The sequence below is a fragment of the Phalacrocorax aristotelis genome, chromosome 7 (genome assembly GCF_949628215.1).
Source record: "Phalacrocorax aristotelis chromosome 7, bGulAri2.1, whole genome shotgun sequence".
Taxonomy (NCBI): domain Eukaryota; kingdom Metazoa; phylum Chordata; class Aves; order Suliformes; family Phalacrocoracidae; genus Phalacrocorax; species Phalacrocorax aristotelis.
In genome coordinates, this window is record NC_134282.1 from 9,232,573 (window position 1) to 9,245,584 (window position 13,012).

Here is a 13,012-nt window from a genome sequence, read left to right on the forward strand (position 1 = left end):
CCCCCCCTTTGTGCTGCAGTGCAGCCCTTGGGTGGCTCCTACCTCGTCTACGTGGTATCTTCAGTGGGAGTAGTCCTTATCTACAGCAAAAAAGCAGCATTGGGACAGAGCCTGTGTGTCAGCAATAAACTCAAAAAAAGTGTTTGCTTCAGAGTCAGGATGTCAGTTTGGCTCCTGTTTCTGTCCTGTGATCTGTATAAATTGCCAGATCTTTAACTTTGGTAGGAGTGGGTTCTTTTGTTTCATTCTTCATGCTGTTGCTACCTTCTGAAGATTGCTTTTCGTCATGGGACCCATGGGGCATCAACAGCAGCATGAAGTCCCGGCAGATCTGCAGAATACCAAACCTTTACTCTTGCAGGTGTCACATCCTACAGCTCTACTGCTGCCCAACATCTGAGGGATTTCTGCTGCTGATTATTTACAAGATGTCACTCTCTTGGTGGAGCAGAACAGGATAGCTCTTACCTGTTAACATCACAAGGGTCCACTGAGGGAAACACAATGTGCATCTCAAATCCTTTGCATCTTGCTGAACGTGAGGCTGAGGTTGCCTCCCTTCCACCTATTCAGCTATATTCCTCTAAGCAGGTCACTCACCCTCCAAGGCACAATTCAGTGTCCCAGGAAATGTGGACTGATGCTGCTGAAGTATTTGGCTCAATTTCTCTGTTATGCTGATGCTTTAACAAGAATCAAGAGGGTGTAGTGGAGAACAGTTCAAGAAGGAGAAGAAAGAGGAAAAGACAGTTTTTCTAACAGTAATGATTTGTGGTTTAGTTGCAAAGGTGTCAGAACTTCCATAGACTTCAAAAAGAAATACCTGTGTGTGTGTCAGCGGTGGACTGAGTCTGTGCAGCCTCTTCAGTTTGCAGAGAATCAGACAAGCCGCAGACAGCAGTTAATACACTGAAAACAACGGGGTACAGGAAGATTAATCCCAGCTATGTGATTCAGTGGTTTTGGAGACACAAGTTAGCCTTGACAAGCATGAAGAGAGGAAAGTGTTAGAGTGCAAATCATTCACTTGGTAAGATATACCACATTCATGGCAAAAACTGTTTCTCTTTGTTCAAAGGTTTCACCAACTTCATGCGCAGTCCTGCTTGTGATATATTTAATCCACTGCATTGTGAAGTGCATCAGGATATGGATCAACCCCTTTGTAACTACTTTATTGCTTCATCTCACAATACCTACCTGACAGGAGACCAGCTGCTGTCTCAGTCCAGAGTGGAGATGTATGCACGAGTGCTGCAAGATGGTTGTCGATGTATTGAAGGTAAATTTTCAGCATAACTTGCTGGTTGTGAACAGTATGATACAGATTTAAGTGCAAAGTCAGTGGCAAGCTCAAAACATAAATGCTTCGCTGTGTGATTAACTTCCGTGATAAGCTCTTGTTTTCTGGCAGTCTAAACAGGAATTTTTCATTGGGAATGACCTTCTCATATAAACTTCATAGACACCACTGTTTTCTCCTGCCTACTGCTGTGTTGTTATGCTTTTCTCAGCCAGTGCAAGTTTTCCGTTGTCCCATGTTTATGTGAAGCATTTTTTTGTTGCACAAGCCCCACTAAGGCAATGGATGGGCATCTGTCTGGGGCCCTGCAGTTCCAGCAGAGCAGCCCTAGTTGTTCCACTCTGCAGTTCCCCCACGCTGGAGGTTACCACTTCACAGGACTGCTTCCTAATGCATGTTGTTCAGGATGAGCTGAGCTAGCAAAGACCTTTTTCTTTCATAAGCTGAATGGGAAAGCATATGCAGTTCCTCCTGTGGATGGAAAGGGAAGATGAAAAGTGCCTGTAGGAGGAGGACAGGTGAGCAAATGTGCATTCTATCAGCACAGCTGTGTATCTATTTCTGTCACCATCTAAAAGCTGAAAAGCTTGGTTTTGGTCTGCCACAACAGAGAGGTAGGATGCAGTTTTGTTGGCTGGATGCTGGTGGAAAAAAACAAGGTGCTGTTTGTCTGATAGTCTGGAGTTTGTGTTGGATTCTTGTTTAAGTTCTGCATGATTTAAATAATAGCAAAACATTAGGGATTTTTTTTTCAGGATTCTGGGGGGAATAAAATATTTTGATAAATTTAAACTCGCTATTAATTTTTTATGACTAGTATTATAAAACTGATCTATGGAAGAGCAATTTGTTGATCTGAATTTAAAAATCAATTAGAGAAAGTGAACCTGAGAAAATTGGGTGGTCTGTCATTGCACTTTGCCTTCTGTAGGAAAGTTCACTAAAACACACAGTAGCGTGTTATTTTGGTTGACCTCAAAACTATTGTAGATACTGTACAGCCTAGGTAATAGCTCTGTAGTTTTCTCTTTGTGAAGTTTTTAACTTCCTATATAGGAAATAGTAGTGACAAGTTTGGTGTAAATCCAGGATACAGTAATTCATTAGGAAAAGTATTACTGTCCTAGTCCATTCTACATGTGATGGAATTGATGCTACTCTTACTAGAGTCAGTTATAAAACTGTAAGGACAGTTGGGAGTGGAAAAAGACTAAATTGTTTTTAAATAGTTTGTCTTCAGAAGCAGAAGCCACTTTCCCAAGGGATAGCCGTAAACATTATTTGACCTATTACACCTCTGTAATTTTATATATGAGGAAAAACCCTTAGCTTAATGTAAGAGGAAAAACCAATTTTAGGTTGCAGATTTCTCATGTGATATAAGAAAAGACTGTCTTGTTAGCCTTAACTCAGTTGGTAGGTCATAATAGATTGAATGAAACTTGTTGACACCTGCATGGTTGAGTAGTGTATGTGAGTTCTGCTGGCAAGCAAGATCAGTAGAAATGTATAAGACCATGGGCATCTCTTAATGCATAGCTTTTTTTGTCTTAATAGTGGATTGCTGGGATGGTCCAGATGGAGAGCCAGTAGTGCACCATGGCTATACTCTTACTTCTAAAATACTCTTCCGTGACGTGGCAGAAACTATCAATAAATACGCCTTCATCAAAAATGAGTAAGTGTAGAGTTAGTTTTGAAGCTACACCTGTCTGTTTTGTGTAGTTAATCCCATGTCAAAATCAACAATCAACATCAGGAAGTAGGTATATTCCTTCTAAAGACATTGAGAAATTATAAAGTTGATTCTGTTCCCCTGTTTATTGCCTGTGTCATATTTATTGTTCAACTGCATGAGCTCTTTCCATTAATCAAGTTAGAAAGTTCAGGCTAAGTTACGAAGACCTTTCATGCATTGTAAACTCAGTAATATTTTGAACAGTCTGAGACTGTTCAATATCTACAGGTTAACTTAGACTTTTGGTCTGAACAGAACTTCCCACTCATATCCACAGGAAATTCTCCTTAAAAATCAATACTGTAATATTCTCTACCTAAGGAAAATAATTTTTATCAGTAGGAAAATTGAAAAGCTGTCTCAGTTGGTATGAGAAAATACTGAGATGTGGGGTAATGTTCAGAATATGTTTGCCATCATACTGTACAACAGTTTATTATGAAAATCTTGCAGTTTAACCAAATGTATACAACAGTCTCAAATCATGATTGAATGTATAGAATTTTGAGCAGTTTAGAGAGAATAAAGGGAATCTGCTCACTTCTCTTAAAAAAAAAAAAAAAAGAAAAAAAAAAAAGAAAAAAAAAAGAAAAAAAGTGACCCAACAATAGGTGGGTGGGGACCACCCCCCACCCCAGAAAAAAAAAACGAGCCCAAAATTTTGGTGTTACTGATTAGAAATAGGAGCTGGTGAATTAAAAACTGACAGACGTTGGTCTTTGGTGTGTAGGTGGGGTCTGGGGTTCCTTGCCATAGGATTCTGGGGCTGCCAAGAGTATAGAAAACAAATGGGCAGATTTGTGGGAGAAGTAGGCTGTTACATACAGAAACACACTGCCTTTAGCCCAAGAAGCTTGAGCTGCAAATTCGTGGGAATTCTGGGACAGTATTCTGGAAAGTGTTGCCAAATAGTTCTCCTTCTCTTGAGCATCTTCATAGACTTGGTCTGATTCACTTGTAGCTGCACTTATTAAGACAAAGGCAAATTGTCCATGAAGCTATCAATCTTCAGAAGATGAACAGAGAAGAGTTAGCAATTCCTTTGAATGTGTTGATTTCGAGATGCTTTTCTCCAGAAGCCGCTTGCTGATCACTTACAGCTTATGAAGGCTTTGTATGTGGCTTGCAAAGAAATAGTGTAGCTTCTGCGCAGCCACATAGCACAAAAAGGCTTTGCGTTACTGATGAGCTTTATTGCAAGTTCCTCTGCCTCATGCTCGGTGATCATTAGTTTCAGACACTGTCACCATGTGCGCTCATGGGTAGGGTTGGTGGGAGAGGGCAGAATCACCTGCAGGGACTATCTGAGAAATTCTGACCGAGCAGGGGTTCGGGATTTCATGTGCAGAGTCCTTCCTCCTAAGGTGAGTTTGTTTCCAGACTACTGACAATGTTACAGCAAACTATTTAAATCAGTTTATGTGGTAAGCTGTGCAGGTCGTCTTCTCTTAAAACAGTTATGACAATATCTGGGGGTTTTGTTTCTAGGTTTCCAGTGATACTGTCTATTGAAAACCACTGCAGTATTCAACAGCAAAAGAAGATCGCTCAGTACTTGAAGGAGATATTTGGTGACAAACTCGACTTGTCATCTGTAATCACTGGAGATTCCAGACAGCTTCCTAGCCCTCAAAATTTGAAAGGGAAAATCCTAGTGAAGGTAACTTGCTACTGGTGGCATGTTTAAAATGCAAAAATGTCAGCATGTGATATTTATTGTAGATTTTCTTTGGCTTTGGAGAACTACTTCAGCAGTACCCTGTAGAATAGTACAAATGCACTGAGTTAAAATTCTGAGCTTTTCAGAGACATCGAAACAGGGTTTACCTTGGACTTGGTGGGTGTCCCAGAGTGCTTCTGTATGTGTTTCAACAGGGAGGTGATATCAACAGCAGTGGAAAGAGAATTCTTTCTATTTCATAAGCATCTTATCTGAGAGTCTTAAAGTCAGAGGTGCTTATTTTTAAATCAGCATTGAGTCAGGAGAGCTGAAAAATTATATAAAATGCATCGTTATGAATAAAGGAACTGTGACAGTTACCTGAATCTGATATTTTCCCATTTTTTTGAAATTTGTCTGATTTGTTATTAGTCGATATTGTTCTGTATGGTTCATATCCCTATAGTATCTAAACGTTATCCTACAGTCCCACCTTGGACAAAGTATTCAGACAAAGCATCTGAAAATTTCTTACATTTTCTTGCATTTCCCCCTCACCCTGCTATGAGCAGTAGTTCATGAAATGAAACTATTTTCACGGTTCATCAGCTGTGTTTATGGAAGAAGAGCACTTCAGAAGGTGGCTATAAGGAGCAGTGAGAGAGGAGGCCCTTGAGCACTGTAGTTAGTGTTGTATGCAAGATTAATTGTTTGAGCCTCTCAGTATAAATGGATTTGCTCTTCAAGGAATTTCAAAGACCAAGATGGATATAATAAGAAGGGAACGCAGGGCAGACCTCTGAGAGGATGATTAATAGAGTTCTGGCTTATTAGTTTGGCTAATTTACTTTGACACATGGGGGCAATTACTTTGCTGTGAGCTCTTGAGATACTCTTTTTTCTCCTTCTAGCCTCTGTATTAAGAGGATTCACAATTTTGGTTTGATGTCGGTTTGAACATATTTCAACGTATAGTACAGAGCTGACTCTGAATTAGAAAGCTTTTGAGTGCTCAACTGTGATTTTAATTTTCATTGAATCAGTTTTCATGTGTAACCGCTAGTTAATGAACTATGCAATCATGTAGAGTTGGTGTTTTAGGGAGTTAAACAAAATAGTATATAATGCCAGTCATGCGACAAACCTGGCAAACCAGGCTTGAAATACTATGTCAATGCACAAAAGGCAAAAGAGGCTTGGTACTGTGCTGTTCTTACTTGAACTTTTGAGCTGGTCTTCCTAGCACATTTGAGTTTGTAACTTTAGTTTGATTCTTCAACTAACAGGGCTGAAACCCTGTGAGTAGTTCCAGAATGGTGTGGACCTGAGCTAAAGTTTTCAGAATGAGGAATACTATTTTAAGCATCACAGTATCTTTTTCACAAAGCTCTGTCTCCTATCTCCCGCTCAATGCCTGTTGGAAAAGGCAAAATCATATTTAGGAATCAGCATCTTGTTGAGAAGTAAACCAGTTTCTCGTCTTTTTGCTATTATTTTTCTGTTTTATACATTTTCCTTTGAAACAGTATTGATTCATTAGCCAAACAATTTCAAGTAATGGCATAATTTTCATCTTGCTAGTGTATATAAAGAGTAATTCTAATAATATTCATCGATATAAGCCAACACAAAAGTGCCACCATGAAGTGAATTTGACCCACTCGTTAGCAGGGCAGCATTATTAATTTTGGAATGCAGCCTACAAATCAATCCTGTTCATTCCTGCAGAAATCTGAGTGCAATTCTTATCTACCTCTGTCACTGATGAAACAGGGAGACTGAAAACATTTCTGCAGTCAGTGAGGAAGACAAAGAAGTGATAACACAAAAGTTTATTAAGTGATTTATTAAGTAGCAGATGGTAAAGCAAGAGGCAATGGCCATAAGTTACAGCTTGGGAGGTGCAGATTGGATGGCAAGAAAAGCTTTTTCAGCTGGGGGAGTGCAGCATGGGGAGAGGCTGCCCAGAGGGCTTGGGGAGCCACCACCCTTGAAAGTTTGCAAGACATCATCAAAGCAAAGCTCATCTAAAGCTGGTGATGATCCTCCTTTTTAGTGGCAGATTGGACCAAAGACCTTCAGAGGTCCCACAGCCATCGTTTCTAAGGTTCTGTGATTGGGCTTTGCTATAAGTGATCATACAGGAGAATTCAAGATGAGTGTTCTAAAAAGGATAATTGATCTGTCGGAGCCTTTTTTGTTTGTTTATTTTTTTAGGACATGGAATTAAAGTAGTTCCTTTCTAGTGTAGGTATATGACATTCACAGTACTGGATTAGCAACTACTTTTGGCCTGCTGACTACACGCTTCCATGCGCATGCAATATTAATATAGGCGTTGCTGCTTCCTTCATGTTGATGGCTGCTTGCAGTGAGTTCTTTTGTGTCCTCATTTTCCGTTCTGATGAATAGCCTATAACAAAATCTCAGCTTCTGATTTTTTGGGTTTTATTTTAAGTATACAGCAGTCTGCTTGCTAGGGTTAAGCTTGAAATATCCAGAGTCATCTCAAACTCTACACTTGTTAGCTTGCTCCAGAGATGGGAGTTGGTATGCTTTTGTTGAAAGAGCTTGCAAAGATCTTTCAGTAACAAACTCTTCCAGAAATACTTAAATTATCTCCTGTGATAATACAGAGCCTGTTTGCATGACACTCTCTGAAAATGAATTCTAAACTCTGGTCACAAATTGCATAAGTAGTAGTTGAGGAATGCGCTATTTTGGTCTTTGCACTAAATAAGTAACACTGACCATGTATGCACTTTTGTGAATATCTTTTCCTCATTTTAGGGTAAAAAGTTACCATACAGTCTTGGAGCAGATGCTGAGGAAGGAGAAGTTTCTGATGAGGATAGCGCTGATGAAATTGAAGATGACTGCAAATTAAAGCCCTGCTATGTACGTGCGTATACACAGTTCCCAGAACTGTTACACCGCTACATTTCTTACATGCGTACTCCATAATGCTACTTACGGTAGTTAGCAGGTTAGAGTATTTAACTTTGATTCCTGAGTCAGGTCTTTAAGATACAGAAGTTATCTAATTCCACATTTAGATACGGAATTACACTGTTCAGAAATGCACACTTTGTCATTTAAATCATTTAAATAACAGATTTAAGTACTTTCGGTACGCTAGACTGCAAACATTGATGCCAGTACTATAAGCGTGCTAGGCTTCTTTCAGATAGAAATGTATAGTACTCAAAGCAATAGCATGATGGAATTGCTACACAATTTCTAGGTTAAAATTATGGTAGGAGGCACACAAATGAGAAAACTCTGTGAAACATATTTTCAATCCTTCTGTTTTTTATTTGATGCTGAATACTGCTTTCTGTTCCCTTTATTTCTTAACTCCTCATTTGTTTTTCTGCTTATCTCCACTTTTGAATGTAGCCCAGTGAGTTTGCCTTGTTGCCACGTGGAAACACCTATCTGTAGTTCTCACTAGCTGTTTGGTTTACATATTAGGCTTTTAATTTGTCTGCATAATTTATGCCTGCTATTAGCAATTGAAGGTTTTTCAGAATAGTTTAGGATTTGCTTTACAGGTAACAGAAGTTCCCATCTGAATTGGTTCAGAGGAAGAATATGTTTATGCCTGTTCTTCCTCTACTCTGATGCTGCTAAAATGCTAGTGTCAGTAACATCTTTTTGGAGCTTCAAGTACACTACATGGAAGGGCCGATTTGATTTCTGCTTCCCTCCACCACCCCCCAGATGAACAACACCTGCTACTGGACAAAATCATAATTAATTAATTTCTTAATTATTTAGAGGTTAGATTGCACTTGGATTTAATTCAAGCCCTGTGTTTCACAAGACAGTCTCATACAGAAGTACAGCCTTGCAGTAAACACTTGAAGCATAGGATAAAATCAGCTTGCTTAATGACTTAGAATGTTATATTTCTGTTAATATTTATTACAGAATTGGAAATATTTGGCATTAACTGATTTATGAGGAAGCTTGAGAACTCCCAATCCCGTAAATCTTTAAGAATATGATTGTTTTAAGTACAGGTACAAACTTCCACAGATGTAAGTTCAGGGGAAAAAGTATAGATTGAATGAACATAACTCTAATTATGGGCATAGTAAGATGAGAAGATAGCTCAACCAGTTCTGAACCACCATAATGCCTGATTTGTAGTTCTGTCCTGTTCAATAGGAGCAGTCTGTGTAACACACATATGCTTTACTAGCATGGCTTGAGCACTTCTGATGAGATGATGCTTTCTTCAACAGAAAAACCTGAAACAAAATTTGACAATCATTAAAGCCAATGCAAAACACAGTATGTCTTTGGGGCTAGAAAGGAAACAAAGGATGGAACAGCTGCTTTCCTCTCCTGTCTCAGGAGAGGTCTCATACCCCATGGACAGAGGAATGCTAGGTGCACACTGACTGTAAGATCCATTTTTATTTTAAGTTCCTTATGTAAGAGACTACTTTGTGTCTGTACAGTCTGCACAACGCTTGTTAACAGTAATTGCTTCCTCTGTCTTGCCGTTTTTGGAGCAGAAGTCTAATGATGCTTAAGTTGTCTGATATTTTGGAGGAAGTGTGTAAGTGCATTATCTGAGAATTCATGCCATCTTCTGAAAGAGAAGGTCAGACTTGTGATTGTTTTGATACAAAGAGCTAATACCAAGGCTGGGTTCTGGGGTCATCTATGTTGTGGAGTGTGCTTTGGTGAGGCAGCGTAAATTATGTGCCAGGAGAACTAAAGAGAAAAAAGGAAAATGGAAATAGCGGTAAAAGTCACCAATAGAAAAGGCAAAATCAAGCAGGATTATGTGAGAAGCTTTTTCTTGCACAGAGAAAGGAAATGTTGGGAGTGCTGCATGGCCTGAAGCGTGTGTAGCACTCCCTCAGGCTTTCACAGAAGTGATGGATGGAATAATCTATTTTCACTGGATTTCTTAATGCCTTTCAGAGTAATGGTGCAACTGAGCACCAGGTGGAATCTTTTATAAGAACAAAACTGGAATCTCTGATGAAAGAATCCCAAATCAGGGACAAAGAAGATCCTGACAGCTTCACTGTGAGAGCACTGCTAAAGGCAACTCATGAGGGTTTAAATGTTAACCTGAAACAGGTATGTGGGTTTTTCCCCTTTGTATGCTCTGTTGAATATTAGACAATGTGGTGTGTATTGCTCATTTTTAGATGAGAAAGCTGATAATTTATGAACAACCTCTGAGAGTTTGTTATACCCAAAATGAAAATGTGGAACTATTTCAGGAAGATATGAGAGAATTTGGTCAAATGTGGAGAGTATTTTGTTTCAATATGTTATAATCTGCTTTATTCCTTCTAAGACTTGGAAGCATCTAATTCAGTAAGTACCAATATTGGAAGCATGTGTCAAGCAATTTGGCTTGTGTCTAAGTTATTGGGGAAGGATCCTTCTTCTATTGCCTTAGCCCTATCAAGACTGGCCATGATAACTGAAAGTGTTGTCTGCCTGTAGTGCTGGTGGCTGTTTTGTACAGCACTAAAACAGAGGATTGTGCTTTTATTGCTCTAAGCAAGGTTCTGTTTATTTTCATGCCCAAACTGTTTTATATCAAGAATGGTATGTTTCTTTTCCTTTTTGACATGAAACTATTTTTGTAAAACAGTAAAGTGTGTCAGAATTTTGAGTATATCAATAGACAGCTAGTACCTTGAATCCACGATTACATTACTTTTGCCTCAAACAGATGCAAAGACCAGTTGTATTCAATTAGAGTGAATTGTTCTGTGGGGGAGGTGCCTACTCTGTAACCAGTATAGTCTTAAAGGTCACGCACAGGCAGCTCTGCTTTCTGCACCTCTTCCCACTCTGTAGGGTTTATGTAGTTCTAATCAATCTCTTTCTCCAAGGCTGGACCTATGAGAGTTTTGCCTGAAGCCAGGCTTGACTACAGAAAACATAGCTTGTGCTGATGCTTGAGACATCTGGTCAAAGCTGTGTTGTGGTGGGAAGAGGCTGTAGGAATGCAGAGGATGGAGCCATCTGACCCAACAGAGGAGAGTTATTTTCAGACTGTGGCTTTGCAGTGTGAGAACAGGGTCAGCCTGTCTGTTCCCTTTGGCCTTCATGATGTTGGAAAAGTGGGATTTCAGAGAGCAAACTCCCCATGTTAGTAAATATGACCAGATGTGAGCCATTTCAGTATTATTTTTAGTTAGAATAATTACATTTGGTATGTTTTCTGGTATCTGGAAAAATGATTTGTCCCTAGCTAGCATTTGAGGGGCAGGGAGTTTTAAGAATGCCAATTTCCATAAGGTGTTTGTATTGGATGTGATGCCTGAGATTACATGTTACATGTCATTGACATGACCAGACTACTGAAAATACTTCAGTAATGCAACTGCGTTGTTTGGACATCTGTCAGTTAATAGTGATAGTGATAGAATTTTCTAATTTACTTATTTTACATTATTAAGGGACATATAGAGATCTCTTCCCTTGCTGCAACAGTCCTGTGTGAAGACTGATTGTATGTGACTGTTGTTTTCAAGGGTCTTAAAGTAATACAGAGCTGAACAATTAGTAATAATCAGTTAAAACAACTGGAAAATTATTTTTTTTATCAACAGTTGACCTAGGTGGGAGAAAACTAAATGGTTAAATGTTGTGATGGTTTGGTAATCCTGTAACTCATTAGCCAGCTTTGTTTGGTGGTGGTGTAAAGCTCTTTTCTAGCAGTTACTGTGTAATTGATGTACCAGAAAGGGATCTGTTGGGAAATTTTTCTACTTTTTTTTGCTGGTCAAATCTCATTTTCCTTTACTTTGTCCCTGATGTGCCTTTCATTTTCCCAAAGACTTGCTGTTATTAAAAAAAAAAAAAATCACAGTGCAAGTTTGTGTAATCTACAGTAATTATCAAGTGGGGTTTTTTCTGGGGAGAGAGGAAGGCAATGTGTGTGGTACTGTCAGTCAGGCCTGATTCTAGTTTGGATTTGCTGTTGAAACTGTCAACTCTCACTCTTATCTGAAGGAGAAAATTACTTTATCTGCTAAGGTTTCCTTATGCATTTTACACAGACTTTCAGCCTGAGCTGAATGTAGATACAGAGGTTATTGGCTTTCTTTGACCTGAAGAAACCATCTTGTGCCATTATTATGATAGCCAGAAGTGAATTACAACTCAGCACTGAGGAAGGAATAACTCAAGTTTATAGGACTTGCTGAAACACCGGGCAAATATTCTTCAGCACCTTTAGGTTTTTGTTTTGCTCCTTAGAAGATGAAGGGATGTGCTTGTCCGACCGAAAAAGCTAGATGCTGCCAGGAATTATCAAACTGATGTCTAGGGGCATGGTTATAAATGTGAAACTTGGACTTCAGGATGAAATGTCCAAATGTATTTGTTAGGAGAGATTTCCCCCTCCTCCTTTTCCTTCCTGGCCATTTTCAAGTCCACTTTCAAATGTTGTGTTTTGCTGTTGCTTGCCTGTTTTTGCTAGACTGTTTTTTCTACATGGTTGGTTGTTGTCTTGAGTGTTAGTGTTAATATTTTTCCTTACTGTTAAAGGATTGCTAAGCTATCAAGTATATAAAGAAATTAGAAAAGTCCTGTAATGAGATTTTGGATTTCAATTTCTGTTCACAGATCAGTATATTGTGTTTAGACTTTAACTCGCTTTTATTCTCGTGCAATCACTATACCTTTGTAATAGTGAATCAGGGTGATGTACTATTATAACTTTCAACTTATATTAGGTAGAAACTATGTCTTTTAGTGACCGTAGCAGACTCCTTAAAGATTCTTCTTAAGGTATCTACTCATACTTTTTACTGTGCTCTTTCCCTGCGCAGAACCTGGACCTAAAAGAAGGTGGAAAAAAGTCTCACAGTCGATCATTAATGAGTAACTTCGGTAAACACAAAGTAAGTAAAATGAGAGACTCAGTTTGTTCTCGTTCTGACAGCACTCTAGAGACACTGGGTATGTTTTATTGCTTGAGACAAGCATGGTGTGTTTGGGGGCTGTGAGGAAAGCCTATGTGATTACACTTGTTCTATTTATTGCTGTTCAGAACAATATAGCTGCTAGCAGTACAGAGAACCCTTTAAAGATGACCACGCAGACTCAAAAAAAAATCCTCCATGAACAAGATCATCTTTACTAGTGATGTGGAATTGCTGGTTTTCTCATCAAACTTGCAGCAGTGGAAGAGCAATGTAGATGAATGCCTTGGTGTATTCTTGTTTTCCAGACCTCTGTCCACATAGCTGACAATGTTTGTTTCATTCACGGTCCAGTTTTACCCTGTTTCATACCCTGAGCAATGCCAGGCAGAGTGTGC

At 39.1% G+C, this 13,012-nt stretch overlaps 1 protein-coding gene across 8 annotated transcripts in view; it reads left to right on the plus strand.

The window, feature by feature from the left end:
- PLCH1 (phospholipase C eta 1) overlaps positions 1–13,012 on the plus strand; it is an 84,323-nt gene that overhangs the window by 54,749 nt on the left and 16,562 nt on the right. For all 8 annotated transcript variants that reach the window (XM_075098622.1, XM_075098621.1, XM_075098630.1 and 5 more), the window contains 6 exons: positions 1,079–1,282; positions 2,861–2,981; positions 4,530–4,701; positions 7,492–7,599; positions 9,643–9,804; positions 12,522–12,593. In XM_075098622.1, the coding sequence (XP_074954723.1) occupies positions 1,079–1,282; positions 2,861–2,981; positions 4,530–4,701; positions 7,492–7,599; positions 9,643–9,804; positions 12,522–12,593 (839 nt within the window). The remainder of the gene's footprint in view (positions 1–1,078; positions 1,283–2,860; positions 2,982–4,529; positions 4,702–7,491; positions 7,600–9,642; positions 9,805–12,521; positions 12,594–13,012) is intronic.